The sequence below is a fragment of the Patiria miniata genome, unplaced genomic scaffold, assembly GCF_015706575.1.
Source record: "Patiria miniata isolate m_02_andy unplaced genomic scaffold, ASM1570657v1 HiC_scaffold_3, whole genome shotgun sequence".
In the NCBI taxonomy this organism is placed as follows: Eukaryota; Metazoa; Echinodermata; class Asteroidea; order Valvatida; family Asterinidae; genus Patiria; species Patiria miniata.
The window spans coordinates 33,851,759-33,874,023 of NW_024037069.1; the positions used below are offsets into that span (position 1 = coordinate 33,851,759).

Here is a 22,265-nt window from a genome sequence, read left to right on the forward strand (position 1 = left end):
AGTGAAAGCATTGACGCAAACTTTCATTTTGTAACAATGTTTAGTGAAACATTTATAACAGCTTAATATGTCATTGTAATTAAAGGATCTTTACTCATAGTTTACACAGATAAGAATGATATTGCATGAATTGATTAGTGGGCTATTTATCTTAGCGTATTAAATTGGACAAATCTTCCTTGGAAGCAATGTATAGTCGAACATTTATAAAAGCTTAATATGTCCTTGTAATTAAAGGATCTTGATTCATTAATGGTTTAGGCTGTTGTAAATCTACAGCAAGACTCGTGTTTCTGCATCTTTATCGAATTTAAATCTCATTGACGGTTTTAGAAAAAAATAGCGAGGACATTACTAAGACATACCGATGTATTGTCTATAGTTGGCGCCTAAATTAATCTTTGGTGTAATGCGGGCATATTTTGAATTGTAAAACGATGTAAAGTTACAACAAGACTTTCCAAATGTTTTTGCATTTCTTATCAAATTTAAAACTGATAGAATAAAACATTGCATTAAATATCGCAGTATGTTGGTTAGAGTGTTGTTTACAATCTCAAAAAGCTGTTGCACTAGATACTATATCATTAAATCAAATGTAATATTGATAGCGAGGACGTTACCATGAATTACCGATGAAGTTGTCTACGCAGGATGGTGCAAAAAGAAGGAAACCCACTTTTGACAGCAATGTTCACCTACTTGTAAAGCATAAATTAAAATATCCTTTTTTGGTATTAAAATCTTGATTTTCAAATATAAGTGACCAAAACAAGTTTACAAATGCGTATTTTGTCTCTGAGATATGGTAGTTTAAAAATGTCATGTGCCAAACCCGTTTGTCCACAGACGGTTTTATTCCATCCGCTTGACTGAGCTCCGGAGCTTCATTTGAAGACAAAAAAACACTACACTAGACTTACACGTGGACAACAGTGATTTTGCTGACTTGTATTCGAATTAGCATAATAACATTATTCTTGCAATTTTTTTTTAAGATATTTTTATCATGTATGATTGAAGACAAATACTTCACGAAATCATAAAAAAGTTCAAATAAGTTAAATAAGTAGGTTATAATTCCTGTCAAAAGTGGGTTTCCTCTTTTTGCACCACCCTGTCACTGACGCCTACAAATAACCTTTGGTATTTAGCGGGGGTATTTTGTATTGTAAAATGATGTCTTATTAACATTATATACTCGGATTAAAATATTACGGCTCAATTGTGTATGTACAAACGAATCTGTAGTGTTTAATCACTCATATGAATGTAAATGAAAACATTAACAATTTCTCCTCGTAAGTCAAATATGTAAGTTTGTTAATGTCGTATTGGAGACTTTGGATCAGTGGCATCTTTGTATTGCCTAATGCAAGTATACTTTTTTATTGTCAATTGATGTGTTACCAACACTATCTACTCAGCTTAACAATATTAAGACTAATATATTATGAATATTACCTGTACATGAAATTGTAATTTTCTATTGCTGACAAATATGTCAAATACGTCGAAATCTACTCTTCAGCTGTTATTTAGCCAAAAACCAGTTCTAGAAATGTTTGGGTTTTTTCAAAGTTGATTTCGTTAATTCTTTAGAGAGATTCATAAGGCTTTATACAGGTTGTCCAAACCAAAACTAATTAATAAAGGTATATTGCATTGGGTTTTGGATTATTTTCAAATTACATCTTAAAGTCTGATAACCAATTACCACACATACTTTATTTCATTCCAATCGATGCATTGGAACAAACGCTATGCTTCATCGAACTCAAGGGTTGAAAATTGTCTTGGGCCACTTTCCTTGAAAGTGAGAGAAAATGGGCCACTTTCCTTGAACATGAGAAACTCTGTTGGAGAAACACACGAAGGAATTTTTCCCTTGTTTTTTTGATCAGTGAAGTACCAAGTTAGCCTTGGGGGCGCTATTTAGGGTGCGAGAATTTGGGAAAATACAAGAGTTTGCTAACTCAAAAGATAAGGGCGCCCTCATATTTGGCCAACCATAAATCAAAAAGGTTTATACCAGGACTTGAGGAAAATAGGAATGAAACAGCCCCACCTAACCCACAAAGGGGGTGGGGCAAAAAGTAAATTGAACTGTCGGAAAGGGGTATAAAACGGGGTTTTGTTCAGCACATTATTATTAAATATATAAACGTCTCCTACGGTGGGAAAAAAAGTTCCCTTTTCCTTTCGCTTGCACCCCCGCCCTGCAAACAGGGCGCTGGGAAGAGCAGATGAGTTTCACAGAATCTTGTGAAGGAAGTTGGGATGGTATTCTGGGTTATTTATCATGACCTATGTAAAAACATCTGGCTGCAGCTGTAGACCGCCGTCTTACTAATGGAGATCAATGTAGACCGCGGTTAGGCAATGCGCGCAAATACAATCCGAAAAGTTTGCCATAGAAATACATATACACCAAACCGGATGTGATTTCTTTTTCATTGCGGACCATGTGGACAAATTGTGAGTGTCGAATGGTATGCATTTCGACCTTTCGTGAATTCGAAACGGAGCCTGAGCAACTGACGGGGGTTGAAAATTGACAAATCAGATAAGTTTTATAGCTTTTTCAACATTATTATGCTTTTCAACCAAAAAAGGGCGTCACATTTATGAATAGGAATAAAAAAAAAATAGCGATGAATGACTCAGTCTTAATGGCCGTTTCAAACCTTGCAGGGTCGTGGTCGGGATGAGTGTAGGTCAAAGGTCACGCAAAATCTAGCCAATCAGAGCGTTAATTCGTCTGCCCTTCCCGGCGTCCTGTTTGCAGGGCGGGGGTACGAGAGAACCTTTTCCTAATTTCCAAAAAATCTGGTCGTTTTATCATCTTTGCCTTACATTTTGAAGGCATATGTTAAACAATAACACATTTTGACTCAAAAAATTTAAAACAAGACAAAATAGAAGAATTAAATTTAGTGTTGGCGCATATATTTTCCAAAGGGCTCGGGAGGCGGGGGAGGGGGGCAACAACAATGCGAAAGGGGAAAGATGTCAAGGACATGATGACTCAAACGCTGAACAAGGAATTAACCCTATTAAGGGCCGGGTTATTTTGACCATCTCTCAGCCGGGGTCCCCCCCCCCCCCCCCGTAAGATATCGGCCATTGAGTGACGAAAAATTTTGAAACTCGGTACATGCAAAGAGCAACTCTTCATAAACATAACCAAGAAATTTCATGACTATAGGTCAAAGGGTTTCGTACTATAGCTAATTAATTATTCATATGTACGAATGGTAATTCTGGTCTGTGTACACGACGTATATGGGAAGGCGCAAGGCTCGAGGCTAAAAAGTCATAACAGCTCGGGTCGCAAAAACTTTTTTTAAGGCTATCGCTGAAAAAGTCGATTGGGGTGGATTTCGCCCCCGGCCCTAATAGGGTCAAGCCATATTTTCCCACCGAGTCTCGAAAACAATAGTACGGACCAGATTCATATCTTTTGTTGACACTGCTAGTTTAAATACGGAAACAATTTTTTTCACAAGTAATATGATCATAGCAAACATTTTTAGTTTGGAAACAGCCATGCAGTTTGGCTGCGTTAAAGGAACTATTTGATGTGATTCTTGTAAAATTGCTCGAAAAAAATACTTCCTCAACCACTGTGATTCATATTAAGCCTGGCCCTAATACTGTTGTAGTGTGCTCTAAACACCCCATGTCCAACCCACAAACGGGGGGGGGGGGGAGAGAAAGTAAATTTAACTCTGGAAATTACGGGAAAGGGGCCTAAACGGGGTTTGTTTTGCACGTTATTACGATGTTCGTTTTTCGAAATTTCCAAAGACAGTTGATGAACACAAATCTCTTTTTCCTTTTTTTCCTCATTTTGGCTGAACTGAGGTAATTTTTTTAAAGAATATCAACATTTGTTGACAACAGATTTAACTTTGGACAAAATAGAAGACATTTATCACTGCATGGCGACATATTATTTGCGAGAGCTCGGCGGTGGGTGGGGTGGGGAAGGGTGGGGAGGGGAGGGGGGGTATGAAACACTCCCTCCCCTGACCAAGAATGGGGAGGGAAGTAAGAAAAATTGAACTTCAGAAACTCCAGGAAAATGGTAAAAACGCAAAGTTTCCGTGTGTAATTTCCGAACGTTGTAATAGTCATGAATATAAAACACCCTCCAAGGTGAGAAATGGTCCCCTTCTCTTCGCTTTTCCAAATTTCAAAGGAAGGTCGACAAACTGTGATCACTTCATCTTTCTTTGCCCTAATTTGATCTAAACTGAGTTGGAAGAATGAAAATAACTTATTTCCGGCTTCATGGTTTTAAATCTGAATCATTTAAAAGACACACAAAAATTGTGACTTTGTTTAAATTTCCTGGTTCAATAGATGACATTGGCATACACTTGAAGATATGTCATGAATGATATATGTACTTGAATGGAAACGAAACAGGAACATATTCTGTTTATTATTTCCTTGAAGGACATGACACATATGCTCAATAAATTTGGCCATATTTGCCAGTTATATATCAAAATTTGGCACTGCCAAAGCAATCATCGGAATCATAGACTTGACTTAGGTTGAGTGGCGTTTTTGGTTTTTATTACTCACCATCCCAATAAGGTGTGTTCACAAATTAGTTCGAGACCAAGTGTCCTTTCCCCGTATGGATTCTATTTGATCTTGAAGTGTGGAAGCAACCAAAAACATTACAAATATTTAAACACGTTATGTACATGGTCATTTGTATCGGTGAATCATCAACCAAAAACCTTAGAGAGAGTGATCACGAGTGAAGTCAGACTTCAGAAAAGTCTATGAAAACTCTGCATTTTTCTACACATCAAGAGGAAACCAAAAAAGACCAGGAAGGTACTATCACGCACATAGAGGAATGGACAAATGAAATGCCGCATCTGTTGATGAATATTAATGAGGCAGGGTAAAACCAAATACAACATGTTTTTGCGAGGAAATAGTAATAATGATCCCTCAGCGCTGGCTTCGCCTCGGGAGATCAATCCAACATCTGGGGGTCATTAGTTTTCACTTTTTCCTCACATTGTATGTTGTATTTTTTACACTAATACGACACGGCGAACTGTACCCGGGAAGAGTGGGGCTTTGAAGTGCAAATCTGTATTCCTTTTCATAAACTGATAATACAAATAAAATCTCCAGCCCCGCAAACCAGCCAGGATGTCGTGGAGACTGTGTCGAGGCTCTCTGGAGGCGTCATTGCTACTTGCCATTGTCTTCTTTCTCCATGAAGGTAACCATTGTTCTTTTTTTCGGGTGGGGGGCTACCAGGAAATTGAACAAAAATTGCACTAGTGATTAAATGCGTTCACTTTTACGCAGACCTATACCAAAAGTCACGCGTCCGGCCCAGAGTCAATTCACACATACATACACATGTAACTTTGTAAACACCGGCAATCGTGGACCCCTATTGTCCCTCATCTTCGTTTCTTTGTTTGTATTATAAATTTTAGCAATAGCTCTATCAGTTTGAAGTTGTACGTACGAACACCAGTTAAAAAAATGCAATTAAAACACTCACGTTACTTTCTGTCATTACGATTGTGGACTTTCGGTCAATCGTGGACGTTTTGTTTGTGTCCTAACCCTTTTGTCCAATTGTGACAATTACAACTTCCATTTGCGTGGTGAAACCATGACAATGAAGTCTATGTAATAGACCTTTGTGAAGCGATTCGGCTATGAAACACAAAAAAATGACCGCATCTTGACATCAAGATTCGAGGTAAGTTGTGAACAGTTTCTTGGGGAACTTTACGAGTTTCCTGTGCAGTGGGCCAGATGGTGCGCGATACACTGCGCAGTGATTGTCATCTTTATAGTCATGTTGCGTTTTGTCGTTGTCATCGTCATTTTACCCCTCAATTTCCCTCAAAAATTTAAAACCCTGCCCTTTATCTATATGTTATTCCTGTATATTCTTAATGTCGCCAACTAGTTTGGTAGGATAAATATTTTAAAAGTGGATTTTGATCCCCTATAGGGACCAGGCACGTAGATACACGATCACCAAGATTCTGACAATTCAGCGGGCGCTTTCTATATCGGGTCTTCGGTTATATACTCATTAACCATAAAAAAAAAGACCGGGGGCGGAATCCGCCCCCCCCCCCTTCGACTTTTTCCGTGATAGCCTTTAAAAAAAAAATTTCGCGACCCGAGCTTCCATGACTTTTTATTCCGCCCCCCCCCCCCCTTCTAAGATCTCAGCCATCAAGTGACATTTTTTTTTAAACTCAGCATATGCATAGAGCAACTCTTCCTAAACATACCCAAGAAATTTCATGACCAAAGGTTTTTGGAATTATGGCTAATTAATTATTCCTATGTACGAATGGCAATTCTGCTCTGTGTACACGACATATATGCGAAAATTCAGTTTTCAAGGCGCATAGCGCCGGAATTTTTTTCGCTACGCGGCAAGCCGTGGTCCGATTTTATGTTTTTGGTATCAAAAGATGCGCAAAGCTCGAGGCTAAAAAGTCATAACAGCTCGGGTCGCGAAAACATTTTTTAAGAAGCTATCGCGAAAAATGTTGAGGGGGGGGGGGGGTCCGGAATCCGCCCCCGACCCCTTTTGGGTTTAAACGTGTTTTTGTTCTATCTGACATATTCGAACGTCGGTTTTTCCAAACTCTCCGAACACCGAATGGTTTACGGTCCAGATTGTGTACATCCTACGTATTATTGTCAGAAATATTTGTTTTCGTCTCTATGTAAGATTTCCATCGATTTACTTTTCATTTGTGATTGTAGGTTCAGCCGTTAATCTATATTTGCGAAACAAGCCGGCAACCCAGAGTAGTACCTACTATAGTCGTGATGACGGCGTCAGTCTGATTGCAGACCGAGCATTGGATGGAAATACGGACACACTTGCACACACACGTAATGAATTAAATAATATTTTTCAATTGATTGAAATTAAAATAAAAAGGGACCTGTATTTCGAGTAGTTTCACAAAAATTATACTTAATAAGAAAACGTGTATACTAAAAACGGTCATTATGAGAAGACGTTTTGGCACAGTCGCAGTAAATGTTTGTAATATTAATTTTCTTTATAATGTTTTGAGTAAACAACTATGTTTGACCACTTGACAGACTCTCAAAATAGAAAAATATAAACAGTATATTTTATGCGATACAATGTTGCAAACCATTCAAGCAAAATGATTTTGCCTCAAAGAAGACGCGTTTGAAGGACATGGGCGTTGCGAAGGGCAAGGGGGTGCTCCCCCCCCCCCCCCATCCAGCAAAACTCAAAAAGGGGGGAGAAAGAAAACAAAAAGGGACATAGTTAAATTACTGTTATGGGTTGGGGGCAAATGTCCCTGCTCACTCTCCAAACATGATAATTCGAAAATATGCTGGAAAAATGCATTGGTTTTGGGAGAAAAATGTGCTTTGCTCCCCCCCCCCAGAATAATGCATGCGACGCCTACAAGCATGCCGTGTGGGAACTAGGACAAATCGCTCTTTTCTCACTCCTCCATGAGGCATGCAGAGCCTCGATCTGGCAACCTTACACAATAAAATTGCCGGTTCAATGATCTGAACCACGACACGGGAATCACTGAACCGGCTTTAGTAAAGTTACCGGGTCGAAGCTCTGCATGCCCATGGCGGAAGTGTGACAAGAGCAAATAGTTCAACCTTGTATTCGTAATATGCCTGACATTATATGACGAAATGTTTCATAATGATAATAGCATTTCTGATCTTTTGTTGAAGAAGTAAATCATCTGTCTCCATATCTGAAGATCTTTTACAATAATCACAAATGACCTACAGATCTTTTTCTTTCCTCCTTCCAGCAATGACTTTTTCCCTACCTAGTTGTAGTCACTTGTTGCATCTGTTTACAAGTGGTAAACCCTAACTCCAATGTGGCCCGGTAATATACTGACACATTGCCATATTTGAAGTAACTTATTTTTTTTTTATATAACTTGAAAAGTAACTAGATTCTTATTTCGTTTTCATATGTCAATTGATGTTTTGCCAGAAAGAAATGGATACCAATGGTGGAGAGTTGATCTAGTCGATGCGTACTGCCTGACTAGAGTCACTATCGTCAACAGAGATGATTATTATGGTAAGTCTTCCAGAGCAGCATGCCTATACGTAACTAACTATAGGTTCATGGGTGAATAATGACCGCAACAGACCTTATGCTTAGCGGCCATTTTAGAGGGCATCTATTGTAAATAAGATGTACTTAATATGTTTAGCGTCAACCTCGCTTCCAGGGTGTCGAACAGTACGCTCCTACCACTACCCGCTCTCTCACCCTGGTATTGGATCATTTGCATATCCAAAAATGTTGGATACGTATGCAAATGAGGAATAGTCGCGGTTCGTTTTAGGTTAAAATGTAACAATCTTATCCCGCCAATATGCAATATAACTTTTCATATTCGTGTGACCAAATTGGAAAGGAAATGATTATTTTTGAGAATGTGTGGACAATAAACGTGAAAACACGTAATACACGTTGGAAATAACAACACCAAGTACACGATATAAATCCATTACCATCTACTTGTGCTATCAAATCAGGATACTTTTGTTAATAAGAGTACTTATTCATAAGATGTTTTATAGTTTTCCTTATTAGAAGCGCTGCGTGACTGATACTAAGCAATCCCAGATTCACTTCAATCCCTGCCTCCCTCAAAAAATTGCCCCAACATTATGATGTAGCCATTTTCTGCAGGGAGGCGACTTACAGGTGCTGTAGTTCGTGCCGGTTTGAGTTCAGTTCGCTCCCAGAATACACAGATAGGATCTGCAGTCACAAGTTCGCAAGCAACTGAGGGAGCAGTGATTGATTTCACATCGAACCGAGCCATCACCGCTCGATACGTCAGTGTGGAACTGACTAACAATTTCCTTCAACTGGCCGAAGTCAGGATCAGCACATCAAACGTCATTACAAGCGGTAAATATGAAACCTGTCTATGACTTTACTCAATAACCTCAATTGCATTCCAAGTCATAATGAACGATTATAACATTGGCACCTCTGCCATGTACGTGACATAAAATAGTCTGCACCACATTGTCACTGACAAACTAAGTATTACGATCTCATAATTACGATCACATACAGTTGACAACCAAAGGGTGATAAGAGGTGCCTCCCGTACTGATTTGCAGTCGTTCAAGAGGTTTCAGTTGGTCCAAAATAGTCGAAATCAGTTCCACGTTTCAATCAGGTGTTATGGCTAAACCGCAGGGCTAATGCAGGGTATTTAAATGTCCCAACAAACGAGAACTATTCTGTGGACTCATTCACTGTTCCTGTCTAAACACTGTGCTCACGTTGAGCTACTAGTACCTGAAAACATTTGTTAGTTTGCAGTCGAAGAGGCAGACTGACTTTTTGGAAACCACAAATTCCATTTCTATAATTTAACCCTGTGGTTTGATGAATTGTAAACGCACATGATTATTCAAACCGTGTTTTTTTGCTCTAATGCATGATTCATGGTTTATTTTCCATGTGCGGGGAAAATTCCCTCACCTTAGCCAGAAGGGTGAAGGTGTCGAAACGTCTTAAAATCATCGACAGAATTGTACCCAAAACGGTTTGTCCTTAGCAGTTGAACTTAATTATTTCAGTTCATTTGGTATTAGCGATATTAACAACCCGTGCCTTAGGATAAGGAGTGGTTTGTTCTAAGTCTACAAGAGGGAATGGCTATAGATAAGAGAAGAATGAAATGGGCATTTCTTCTTATGCAACTACAAGTCTTTAGGCCTATGTACTTTCATCATAGCCATTATATTGGCATGTTGGCATTTTCAAGTAATTGTATGTGCTGGTATTTAATATCCACATTTTTTTTGCCACAGTAATGCAGACAGATGTGGATCCCAATGGTATGACAGTCAGCTGGTCAACAGTGCCCTGTGCTGATCATTACAGCGTGCAGTATGCCCTGACCAACAGGGATCGTTGTGAAAACTTCTACATGTATTTCCCAACGTATAGTAGCCGCTGCAGTATGTGTCAGGGAAGCACAACCACTATAACCAGTCTCACACCAAACTCCCAGTACGCTGTACGAGTCAAGGCTTCTGTATATGGTGCGTACGGACCAACAAAATCAGCACGTTTCACAACAGCAGCATCAGGTATGACACTAGGTTTAACCCTTCCTTTTTTCCTTTTTTTGTTTTACTTTTATAACATTTTGTTACATAGTTAAGATATCTTTAAACAAAATAGCGACAAGAGCAAAAAAAATGAAGAAGAGTATTCTTAATTTAAAAGGCGGTAACTAACCTAAAGGTTGAACTCCGAGGTAGCTCAGGCTTTTCCTACGTGCCACACGGTTTCTCTATAATGAGCTCATTGTATCCAGGTGTTTACTCGAATACAATAAGGCCTACTAGACCTTTTTTATACTTTTGGTATTAATTTTCCATTGCAGCACCGACTGGACCACCCACTATTGTGACACCAGAATCTCAAGCCCAGAGCAGCCTAGCCTTCTCGTGGAGCCTCCCAGCATGTGGAAGCCGAGGTGGTGTCATCACAGGATACGTGTATAGGCTTAGTACAAGTGGCGCTGCTCCAGTGACTGGTCAGACTACAGCTGGCTCTGGTGGAGCAGTTACAATAGCTGGACTTACGCCCTATACTTCTTACAGTTTTCAAGTTGCTGCAAGGACTAATGATGGGACTGGACCGTACAGTGTGGCTGTAACATCAAGAACACAAGAAGCAGGTAATCTATGTTTGTCTTTCCTCAAACTCGTTCCAATAACTCCGTCTTCTCCATTACGTATAATCATATCGTTTGTCTTGCGTTGTGTATGGACCCAGCGCAAAAGCCCATCTTAGAAAAAAAATCAAGGCTCGAAACCTGGTGAAAACGACAGTTTTAATTTCGTGTACGCACTCGTTCTTGGTTGCTTCTCAGTGCAAGATACCAATACCAGCTGCAAGAACAACTCCAATATTCATTTTGGTGTTTGATCTTTACAGTGCCCACAGTTCCCCGCAATGTTCACGTCCAGTCAACGGATAACGCTTCAGTCAGTCTGAGCTGGAGTGAACCAGATCCACCGAATGGACGCATCACACACTACAATGTTCGCTACTGGAGGAGTGGGGACATGGGAACCAAGAAGACTGACCCCAATGTGATGGGGCTGATGCATCGTGTCACGGGCCTTGAATCCGATGTGACGTACCTCTTCGCGGTATGTTGAATTGTATAAATTAGAGTGAACTATTATCATTCAAAGACAAGTGGCGTAAATCTGTCCAGGGACTGGGGAGACTGGGGGAGGGGTGGGGATTACTAAAATCCACAAATTGCCCGGCCGTTGTAACTCAAAAACCAAGGGGGAAGGGGCTTGCTGGACACCTTATGACACTTGGGGGCACTGTTCATGACACTAGGGGATGTTGTAAATGACAGTTGGGGGCGCTGTTTATGATACAGTTGTGCATATTATGTATACTTACTCCCCTTAACCTTACTCCAAACCGGCGCATTTAAAGCTTTTTTACTTTTTCTCCCCTTTTCAGTACTATTGAATACATAAAGGTTGTTGGGAAGTTCGAAAATCAGCCTACCTCAAAACCAAAGTTTCTCACCACGCAAAAAGTGAGGGATAAACCAACAGTCCTTCCCCGCCCCAGGTCAAAAGTTTGGGGATTTTTACCCTCCATCCTACGGGGAATTACGTCCCTGTTACAAGGGGATTCATGTCGCAGAAAGTAATTTCTTCCAACGTGAAGCTAAAAATAATAAGTCGTGTCGTTAACGTTCCGAATCATTTCATGGCAAACATGAACAAACTCACCCTGCTAAATGAACACAACAATCGAAAACTAGGAATTTTTGTAAGCTTGTTTGTTTGCCTACTGTTTTACGATCACTTTTGAAGCAAGTTGAGTTATCGCAAGTAACTTTAAAACGATTTTATGTGCAGTTTCGAATTGCAATAAAATGAAAGATTTTGAAATGATTTGTACAGGTGCAAGCTGTGACGTCTGTTGGTTCAGGCCCGTGGAGTGAACCAATCGAAGCAACTCCAACCAGAGGTAGACTATCAAAAATAAATCAATGAAAAAAAAACCCAAATGGTCCTCTCAAGCCGATTTCCTTATTCAGACATGTAATCAATTATCACATAATTTTAAATGTCTTTTATTTTACTGATCGATATACATATTGCTTCAGTGGTATTTTTATCAAAACAGTGAACAGATCGTTCTGATGTTTTATATACAAGTATAACGTTCACATCATATTGTTCTAATGTTTACTATGATTTTCGCAGTTCCTGGACCTGTTGGGAATCTTAACTTCACAGAGAGGACAGAGACATCTATCACTTTGGTCTGGGACCCACCACTACAACCAAGAGGAGCCATCACTGGTTACATAGTATGTACATACAAGCATCTATTTTTCATTCAGGAAGAGGCTGTATAACTTCCTGTCTGACAAATTGTCACAGCAGCCACGCGGTGATAAAATTCTCCACATTTTCCAAATATGGGCTTATTTTTTTTTCAATGGGTCATTTAGGCCAAGCTTTCATGTGATCCTCACCCCTACTATACACCACAAGCCTGTAGACCCCCATTGGCCAGACCTAGCCACTCCGGAGTAAAGAGTGTTGAAAGACAGAAGCCAAGATGGCGCCTAATGCCTTTGTGCAGTAATTGGAGATCTTAGTGGCCAACCCCTAAGTGCCGCCGATCCCTTTGTGTCAACCCCTCGTGCCGCCCAGAGCTCACACAGGTTGTGAACAATCCCTGGCCATGTGAATGACCTATATCTTGCACATGTACAGGCATACCAGGGTTATTGACCTATAAGCACATGTGGTGATAAAACTCTCCACGTGGTTCCACCGCGTACATTTTTAATATTGTTGTCTTAAATCAAAAGCAAAATCCATGAATACAATCTTAACATACAGTACCTGAATTCGACATTGAATTTTCCTTTTGTTAGGTTGAGTACCGTATCTTGGAAAGGCCTGATGATCAACCAGACTTCACAGCAGAAACCAAGGAAGCTCAGAATTCACCCTTCACAATAACCAACCTGGAACCTGGTACTAAATACGAGTTTAGGGTGCTTGCGAAGAACGAAATGTTCACAGGAACAGAACACCGAGTGTTGGAGGTTTACACGAAGCCGATGACAGGTACAATCTAATTATTATTACCATTGCGTACTACCACGAAGCATATGTGATTATAAACGGCCTATAAAATAATATGCCCTTTGGGGACTAGTGAAATATTATCTTGTTCGACCTCTGCATGACAAAAATGGAAATTGAAAATTGAATATTTTTTTTAAACCTGGATGTGAATCAGAGAGAACAAAATGTTTACAGAATTCCAAAACTTTACAAGTGTGTACAAAGCCAAAATCGTTATCAATATCAATCGATGATAAACAGCAATATAAATATTTTAAAAAATACTGACTGCTTCTACTGTACTTGAAAAAGAAACAAGGTCAGATTGATTCCAATTCAACTTTAAATCTTATACATGTATAGAGTCATTCTTACAAAATATATTCCAAACCACTGCGGTCACCTGTACGCATAATTATTGGGGGTTCTTTACGGAACAACAAAAAAGGTCAAGTACTGTGGAAATACTTTATCAAATTGATGATTTGTTTTTTGTCAGTGCTAAAGGCAGAAGATGGCATTCCTCCTGCGAGTGTCAACGGAAGCATTATTGCTGTTGCCACGCTTGGAGCAATATTTTTTGGTTTGGTCCTAATCATTGTCATTGGGCGTGTGGTGTGGAGAAGACGAACTCACCAAAATGACCCAAATAGTTCTCTAGTATCTAGAGCGATTGAGATGGTAAGTGACCTCTCATGACTGAGATGAGCATTGTATCTTATTCACGAGATATGGTTTCAAAACTTTCATGCTTTTTAAATGAGCTGATAATGTTGGCAGTTAGCACGAAGCTAGATGACTTCATAGCTATCGTGAGCCTAACACCTAACAAGCATTTCTCTAGTTTCTAGTTTGTATTTTCCCCTGATCATTTGAGGTAACGAACTCAAAGGTTATTCACATACCTACAATCGTTCTTAAGATGTAAATCAAAAAGTGATTCAGGAGTCCGCTGAATGAAATAAGGATTTCAAAGCATTGTCTTTATTCCCGAGGTTGACAGACCTACAACCTGCGAAAATGACCCACAAAGTGCCGCCAACACCGATAACGAGATATACGAAGATATTCTGCTTCCCGCCTGGGCCACGAAACTGGAAATCGAATGGGATGATTTGATCATCGATGATGAGATTCTTGGTAAGGGTAACTTTGGCGAGGTACGGGCAGGAGGCGTGAGGATCGGAGGCCAGGTCACCAAAGCAGCCATCAAATCTCTCAAAGGTAACTGTACTCATGATTAGGATAAACACATCATAATTGCTGGTTCCAGAGGGCCAGTCCTGTGTTCTGTTACTTCCTGATGTACTCACTAGCTGACTCACTCAGTGACTCAGTCAGTGACTCACTGAATGTCACATGTGAGCCCTAATTGTGGACTTCATTACCCTGCAACGACCACGAATGGGCTTAACAGATGCATGGAGAGACATGAGGGAGTAACCATTCTGAATCGACTGAATAGACCTTTGTGCGTTCTAAAACCACTAACTGAGTGACTGAGTGACTTGATTTAGATAATGTGCGCAACCAAGGCGTTTGGTTCCAGCTTGGTAAATACAGTATCATCCAATGAAGAATTAACAGTGCTCTGTTGCTCCCTTTTGGCAGTTACTTGTGTATTCCTAGGTCTTCAAATATCTACCCTCCATCCCATAATACCGTAACACGCCTATACAAATATATGAGGTTGAAAAGTGATGAGACTGTAAAACAGTCAAGCCTTTAGGAAGTCCGCTGAGTGTTATCCAAGTCAAGCATGAACTTTGGTTTGACGGTTTGCTTTGAAAGTTATTTTTGAGAATAAATTTTGCCTCTTCCTAATACAGACAGCTGCACGTCTGATGCTGCTATGCATTTCAATGCAGAATTTCAGACGATGGCGGGCATCAAACCACACCCTAACATTGTGCGTCTCCTTGCCGCATGTTTTCATGAAGGTAAACCATTGATAATATCCCAATACCAAAGGTCAATATTTCACTTTTCAAAAGTGCTTCTCAACAGTCAAAAGTGCTCTTTTGCAAGGTTGGAAATAAACTAGCTCCTTGAATTAAATGCCTTCTTTGTTTCATTCGAAGTTAGAATTTACACATTTTGATTAAGGACATCTATGTATTTTGACTACTCCAACTTCGATTGTGCTTAAAAGTTAACAACGTACGAACAAAAACTTATAACGGCTTACAACTATGCATGATGATATACTTTCAGGTAGAAACCCTAAGTTATTTACCGGACATTTGTCGATCTGGATTTTGGCACTCGCACGTAAAATCACATCACAGATTAAGGCATGTCAAATCCAAAACCATTGTTATGTTTTTATCAAAGGCATTCTGTATGCGGCACTGGAGTTTCTTCCCAACGGCAATCTTCGTGATTATTTGAGGAGCATTCGCCTGAAGCAGAAAGGAGCTGGCGACTCAAATGACGGAGCATCTCCGCTGACTTCTTCAAACTTGTTGAAGTTTGGCAGAGACGTTGCCAATGGGATGGTTCATCTTTCAAAGACAGGAGTAAGAAGTCTATTCATTAATTTCGTGAGACAATCCAAAATTATTCGACCTTCTGTGTACGTTTCAATACCACCGCTCTATTATCAGCATTTTATAAATGCTTCTATACAGTTACGTTAATTTGAATAAAGGTTCCCAAAGAAAGTCGGAAAAAGCTTGAATTTGAAGCCATTCAAACTTTAAAATGTTTGGTCAGTGCTTCCTCAATGTTCGTATGCCATTCAATCCCCACCAAATTCCTGGAGAGAAGTCTAGAAACAGGCTGAGGCTTGGCGCTTAATGTTCGTTTTAAAACGTATCCTTCTTTAAAGATAATCCATCGTGACTTGGCTGCAAGGAACATCCTTCTCTCTGAAGATCTGACCGCCAAAGTGTCTGATTTCGGCCTATCCCGAGGAGAAGACATCTACGTTCAGAAATCCTCGGTAAAGCAGACATTCCTGATATGTTTTTAACATTTATTGCAATTGTTATTTATAAATAATGAAGATCTACAAGAGAAAGGTAGTTAGTTAAATATACTGTGTGGTAAATGGGAAACGATAACATAAGAATCACATACTAATATACCGATTAAGTCACGGGTTCTGAGTGGAGTTTGGGGAAGTTGGTAGGTCTTTCAGTATCTGTCTGGAAATTAACTTCTTAAGTTGAATTCAAACAATATTTTCTTTGATTGTAGACAAGGAATCCCGTTCGGTGGTTGGCCATCGAATCTTTGACGTGTAGTGTCTACAAGTCCAAGAGTGATGTGTAAGCAAACGTAACAAAATTTCCTCAGTGAATTTGGGATTCGTGCAGTGTTTATTTATAAGTGTTATCTCTTTAGTGCCGCACACAAGTCGGCTACAAGTCTGTTTTTCAATTGTCCTAAAAAGAAAGTTGTGTCGTATAAGCTTGCATAATGAATTATCAAACGAAACAATTGCTGAAATTGTCATGTTTATCTTTAAGGTGGTCGTTTGGCATCTTGCTGTGGGAGATAGCAACATACGGTAAGTTATTTAAGCTAGGATTGTGAGGACTTTCTCCTGATGTAAATCAACTGCACATGCTAACAGAATAGTACTACTTTATCCAATATATAACGTTTAGTTGATCTTGCTTTTAGGATCCACTCCGTACCCTGGTATTGCAAGCGAGTCACTGGCTCAAAGACTGCTGGATGGATACCGCATGCCCAAGCCGGACAACTGCACCGATGAAATGTAAGAACCTAATAATACACACTTTGATTTAAAAGGGAAAAAAGGCAAAAGGTTCCCAATGTAAAAGATCATTAACGGTACTTCCTTAGACGACTATTGAATGAACAGACGATACCTAGACCTTTTATGGAACTTAGATTTTCCCTTTTCGTTTTCCTTGTAATATTCTCATACAGTTATAAACTGATGTTGAAGTGCTGGAATGGAGTTCCAAGCAAGCGTCCAACCTTCAAAGTATTGTACAATGCTCTCGAGAAGATGAACTCCCAAGCGGATGAAAATGTAAATGTGATATTGAGTTGAACAAATATTTCATGGACAATCTACAGATACAGACCTAATAATATCATATGCATATCTAACCAAAATTTACGATACACGTATCTTTATAAGAATATAACGTCAGAAATCTTAATTTCCGCTATGTCTGTCAAAATTGAGATCTTTCGTCTTTGGTAGGAAAAGGACTTTGCTTTGTTCAATCTTTGAACAATTCAGCATTTCCATATCTTGTTGATTTTTGTAGGTTTACATGACTCCGACTGTCCACGCGAACTTCACCATCAAGCATGAGTTTGACGACAACTAGATGACGTCATTACCTTGACGATGTTACGTGTCATCTTCGAAATTAGTCAAGCGAGTGGTTCAGAATCTTTCCTGATTTGTAAGTGTCGAGTTTGAGTGGATGCATTCACGCAGACTGTTATTTTGTAATGTAATGTAAAGTAGAACATTTACAGCAGCTTTTGTCCTTGTAATCAGCGGGTCTTTTACGTCAGTCAAGATTTAGCCTGTTATAAATTTAGAGCAAGATTTACTGATTTTTTTTTTTTTTGCATTTCTTATTCTGATCGAATTTCCAATTCATTGACGGTTTTAGAATAAGCCTTTAAATTTACAGACATTTTAACGTTATATATTGCTATTCTGGACATTATTTTGTTTTCGTGTAGAAAAACCTGTAAAAAACAGTCATCTTACTCACACTGTGAAAACGTTTTCAACCAAAATGTTTTTTTTCTATGATGTACATTAGGTTGCACATCGCAGTATGTTTGTCAGAGTGTTGTTTATAATCCCAAACGCATTTCGCACGAGACCATGTTTCATTTAATCAACGCTTATATTGTATAGCGAGGACGTTACAATGGAATGCCAATACACTGTGTATAGTTCTGTTGATGCCTAAAGCATTTAACCTATGATGTAACCCGGGAATATTTTGTATAGTAAAATAATGTGTTATGGACATTATCTACTCAGACTGACAATATAAGGATCAATTGTGTATGTACAAACGAATATGGAGTTTTCAATCACTGTTATCAGTGTATTAGGACAATCTACAACTCATGTAGTTGTTAGTACAGATAGAGTACTACCCTTATGTAATATTTGTAAAATACAGGGCCACGGTGTGTCAAAACAAGAAGTAATCCAAAAAGAATGGGTAAACATGCAGGTATAAGTAGTAATATGTAAATTGTTGAATAAGTGGTGAGTTAAGACGTCAGAAGAATACGCTGTCGTTGTTGACAGTGCATTAAGATGGGACGTTTTGCATATATTGTTGCTTATAATGGTACTTCATGTTATCCATAAATAATAAATCATTCCAAAGATTTTGTTTTTCATCACAACTAGCAATCCAATTTCAAAATTTCAAAAATATAATAATATCTTCCGATGGGCAAAGCCAAGGCTATGCTAAGTTGGGCCGACACCCAAGTTATGTTCTGAGTACATTTTTGCAATAGGTAGTTATTGTTTTATTATTTGTTTTTTAATGGTTAAAATTATTGGTTTTATCATGAAACAAGATATTCAATTGATGCTCAAATAGTGTAACAGGTTTGCCTCCTCATTCAACACATAATCCACTGCGACTGCACGCCTTTTGGACAGCTCAATTCATCACTGACTCAGTCAAACTTGAAAAAAACTAGATTTTTTGGCCTTGTGATGTTGGAAAAATCTCTGGAAGGATCAATCATTCATGGACAAGATTATATTATGTACCATTGTATGCACCGACATCTTGAACATACCCCTGTTTTGATGCACTCTCCACAGCGGCATTGTTCTGACAGCTTAACTCACCACTTATTAAACAAATTTTGGGGGAAAAGATGATTAGTGGTCTTTGTTTTGAAATCAATGGTGCTCGGTCATCCGTGACTTAAGACATAAAAATAGGACATCAATGAAAAGCTTATGAACTACCCCATTAGATTGAGCCAATTTGACAGTGTTCAGGTTCATAACTGTTACATATTAACCCATTATTTGTGGAATACCTTTTTTTATACACCCTGTATAGTAACATTTGGGAGACATTTGTCAAGCTTCATACGTAAGTGTTTTTATATCACATTGCAGACATTGGATCAGTAGCCTCTTTGTATGGCTTGATGCATTTACTTTTTTATTATCAAATGATGTTAACAGTAAGGCTAAATGATACATAAACATGAAAAAGTAATTTTCAAGCAGTGAAGAATACTTAATTTTACTTCTCAGATGTTGTTTAGGCCAACACATTTCACATGTAATTTCGTTAATTCTGTGAGAAAGATTCGAAAGGCTTCATGTATTTTGTAGCGTATTTTGAAATACGATTTTTCGACAGTTTTTCCAATGTAATCTCAACATTTTAAATCTTTACAATTATTTGTAGTCCAAAATTGAGCATTTTTATAAGAATTATAGTTTGTCAGATTGATTAGCTTTTGCTATGTGACAACAGCGACTGACTTAAGACGTTTCATTGAATTTAGGATTTTGTTGACTTTCTTTCGATTGTTCTACATTCGATGTCCTTTTTTTGCTGAGAATCCATATTGACCAAACAAAAACAGGGAAAAGAGCACCTTTTAGTGAAAATGTGAGATCACGTTTTTAAACTTTAAGTTTAATATATGTATGGGCTTAATTATATATGTAATCGATAACAGATCAAAATGATAGGAATGCTAAAATGAAAAAAAAAGTTGCTTCCATCGAAAAACGAAGTATTCTATTATTTTTAGCCTGTATATACTCTTCCAAAACTATTGCGTAAATCTGAAGGTGGGATGGGAAGGTTACTTTTTGACCAGAGGGGATGAGCGAATCATCCCGCCCAGATTTGTGTGGTGAGAAACCAAACATGCCGAGTTTGAGCTTATCTTGTAACTTTTTTTAACAATCCAAATAATCATATGAAATAATTCTGAAATATCATCAGAAGAAACATTACAAAAGGTTCAAATGCACCGTTCTGATGCAAGGCTATGGGACGTAAGGGCGCAAGTTTGCAGAAATGTTCATGCGTACACATTTTTTATCATGAACTGTGGCCTCTAATGTAGGTGGTGTTCAGCACCCCCCCCCCCCCCGCCTTTCGAATATCCATGGCGGGGGAGCGCAGGAATTTTGTTCATCCCCCTCCCCCACACGCCGACACGGATTTCAGCCACCGTCGAAAACCACAAACGCAAACATTGGTTTAGGGAAGGAATAATATATATTCTCCGATTAAACATTCATTTCATCGGTTGTAAAGGTCGTGTAGTTTTGTCAACGGTTTCATTGTACGTTTTACGAATAAAATAAATAGCGCCCTCTAAATAATGATAATAATATTCGATTCCTCAAAGCGTTTACAAATAGAACGAGGAACACACCCAATTTAAAAGCCATGAAAGCTATGGGCAGTTAATTTTGAAGTGGTGACTTCTTGCACAGGAAATTGTAGATTAAATTTCGTGACCCCATATCTTTGCGCTCTTAGTTTTGTTCTATACCGGTGCAAGGGTCATGCACGTCCACTTCCGCAAATTAACTGGGTATACGAGAATGTACGGCCACTGACCGTGGCTAAAAGCTGCAATGCGAGATCAATTTGTCCTTAAAAACATTTTGTGAAAACGATAATCGAATATCAGCTGTGGGGGTAACCGAATATTGCCGGTACCTTGTTGGAGCTGGTTGAGAAATGTCATGTGAGGGCGCACTACTATAAAACTTTGTTCGTCCTACTGCTCTATATCCATGACCTCTATTTTATATTTAGCTCCAATAAACATTTTGGGCAGCACGTGACCAATGGTCCCGTACACACGAAATAAGCGCCTTTGTTAGGGCGTTGGGGAAGAGAGAACTTCAAAACAAACAGCACCATTTGCATCGCGAACATCAAAAAAAAAATAATGTGTCACAATCTTGGCATTTATACAAACTGAGAAAATGACGTGCAACCTCTGTTATAAACTTCAAATGTCAATTTATACAGAGATATTAATAGCAACGGCGTGGGACGAAAAGGGGAATTCTCCGGCATTGTTATAGTTATTCACAGAAAGGATTGGGAAACTAGACTGGAATGTAATACACACAATTTGCAGCGAGCGATTTTTGTTTACATATCTTTATATTGTGACGGAGCACGAAGTGTATGTGATTAATTCAATGAAACCACTTGTCTGTATAATGGCTATATTACATCGAGTTACCCACACTTTGCATATTGGCAGATCCTGATCGCTGATTGGTCAGTTGGACTTAGCCACTATTGTATGGCAGAGTGAATTTGTATTGGGGCTATAGGCTACCGGGTGAACTCAGGGGTAAACAAGCAGCTGGATTTTAGGCAGATGATTAAGATGATTCAAGTGATAACTTAAAGGGAATATACATCATTTGCTTTTGCTGTAATTTTCAGAAATGGATGGAATTGGGGGGTTGGAAATACATGTATATAGCAAATATAGTTACACTGACTTTTTTTGAGGTTTTGGGTTCGAAAATGCTATAAAAACCAAGAAAAACAATCATTTTCCTGTAGTCTGGTTCCCTGACTTCATATAAGAAGAAACAGAGCAGTTTACATACATTGGGGAATTGTAAGGTCAAGGAACCAGTCTAGCTGGCTAGTTTGTAATTGATTGCAAACAAGTGCATTGGTCAATTGGGGCCAGTATTTGAAAAAAAAAAACCGGGTTTTTTTCCAACGCTGATCGGCCGATCAGCGTTGGAAATTGATACAAAAATACCACTTTTCTTGAAAATGACAGTATACCAGGTGCCACAATTTTACAGGATGCTTTACACTGTCATTCACTAACAGTCCAGCAAGGTATTTCAAAATGATTTAGTAGTTTTATTTTTGATGTTTGCAAATGTTGTATTTTCCCTTTAATGATTGGAACAAGTAACTGGGGTTTAAGTAATACTAGACCAATAAGGATGATGATGAGGATTGATTAAAGGCTTGACCATTGTTTGTGATCTTATGACTCCGATTCCACTCATTCCACTGGCTCAAATTATTGCTACTTAGACT

The 22,265-nt window shown here is 38.8% G+C and overlaps 1 protein-coding gene across 1 annotated transcript; it reads left to right on the forward strand.

The window, feature by feature from the left end:
- The first annotated feature begins 5,184 nt into the window (after window positions 1-5,184).
- Window positions 5,185-16,488, forward strand: LOC119736731 (tyrosine-protein kinase receptor Tie-2-like). Its single transcript, XM_038210744.1, has 14 exons — window positions 5,185-5,257; window positions 8,036-8,125; window positions 9,889-10,170; window positions 10,470-10,766; window positions 11,027-11,244; window positions 12,028-12,094; window positions 12,334-12,440; window positions 13,017-13,212; window positions 13,712-13,893; window positions 14,208-14,436; window positions 15,042-15,152; window positions 15,547-15,731; window positions 16,043-16,156; window positions 16,414-16,488. Exons 1-14 carry the CDS (start codon window positions 5,185-5,187, stop codon window positions 16,486-16,488), a joined length of 2,226 nt encoding a protein of 741 aa, XP_038066672.1.
- Window positions 16,489-22,265: the final 5,777 nt, after the last annotated feature.

Excerpts from the sequence above, each read along its gene's own strand:
- LOC119736731 (XM_038210744.1), top strand. The coding sequence starts at position 5,185 with ATGTCGTGGAGACTGTGTCGAGGCTCTCTGGAGGCGTCATTGCTACTT. Across the intron at positions 10,767-11,026 it reads ATCAAGAACACAAGAAGCAG|TGCCCACAGTTCCCCGCAAT; the intron begins GTAATCTATGTT and ends TGATCTTTACAG. Across the intron at positions 15,153-15,546 it reads TGCCGCATGTTTTCATGAAG|GCATTCTGTATGCGGCACTG; the intron begins GTAAACCATTGA and ends TTTTTATCAAAG.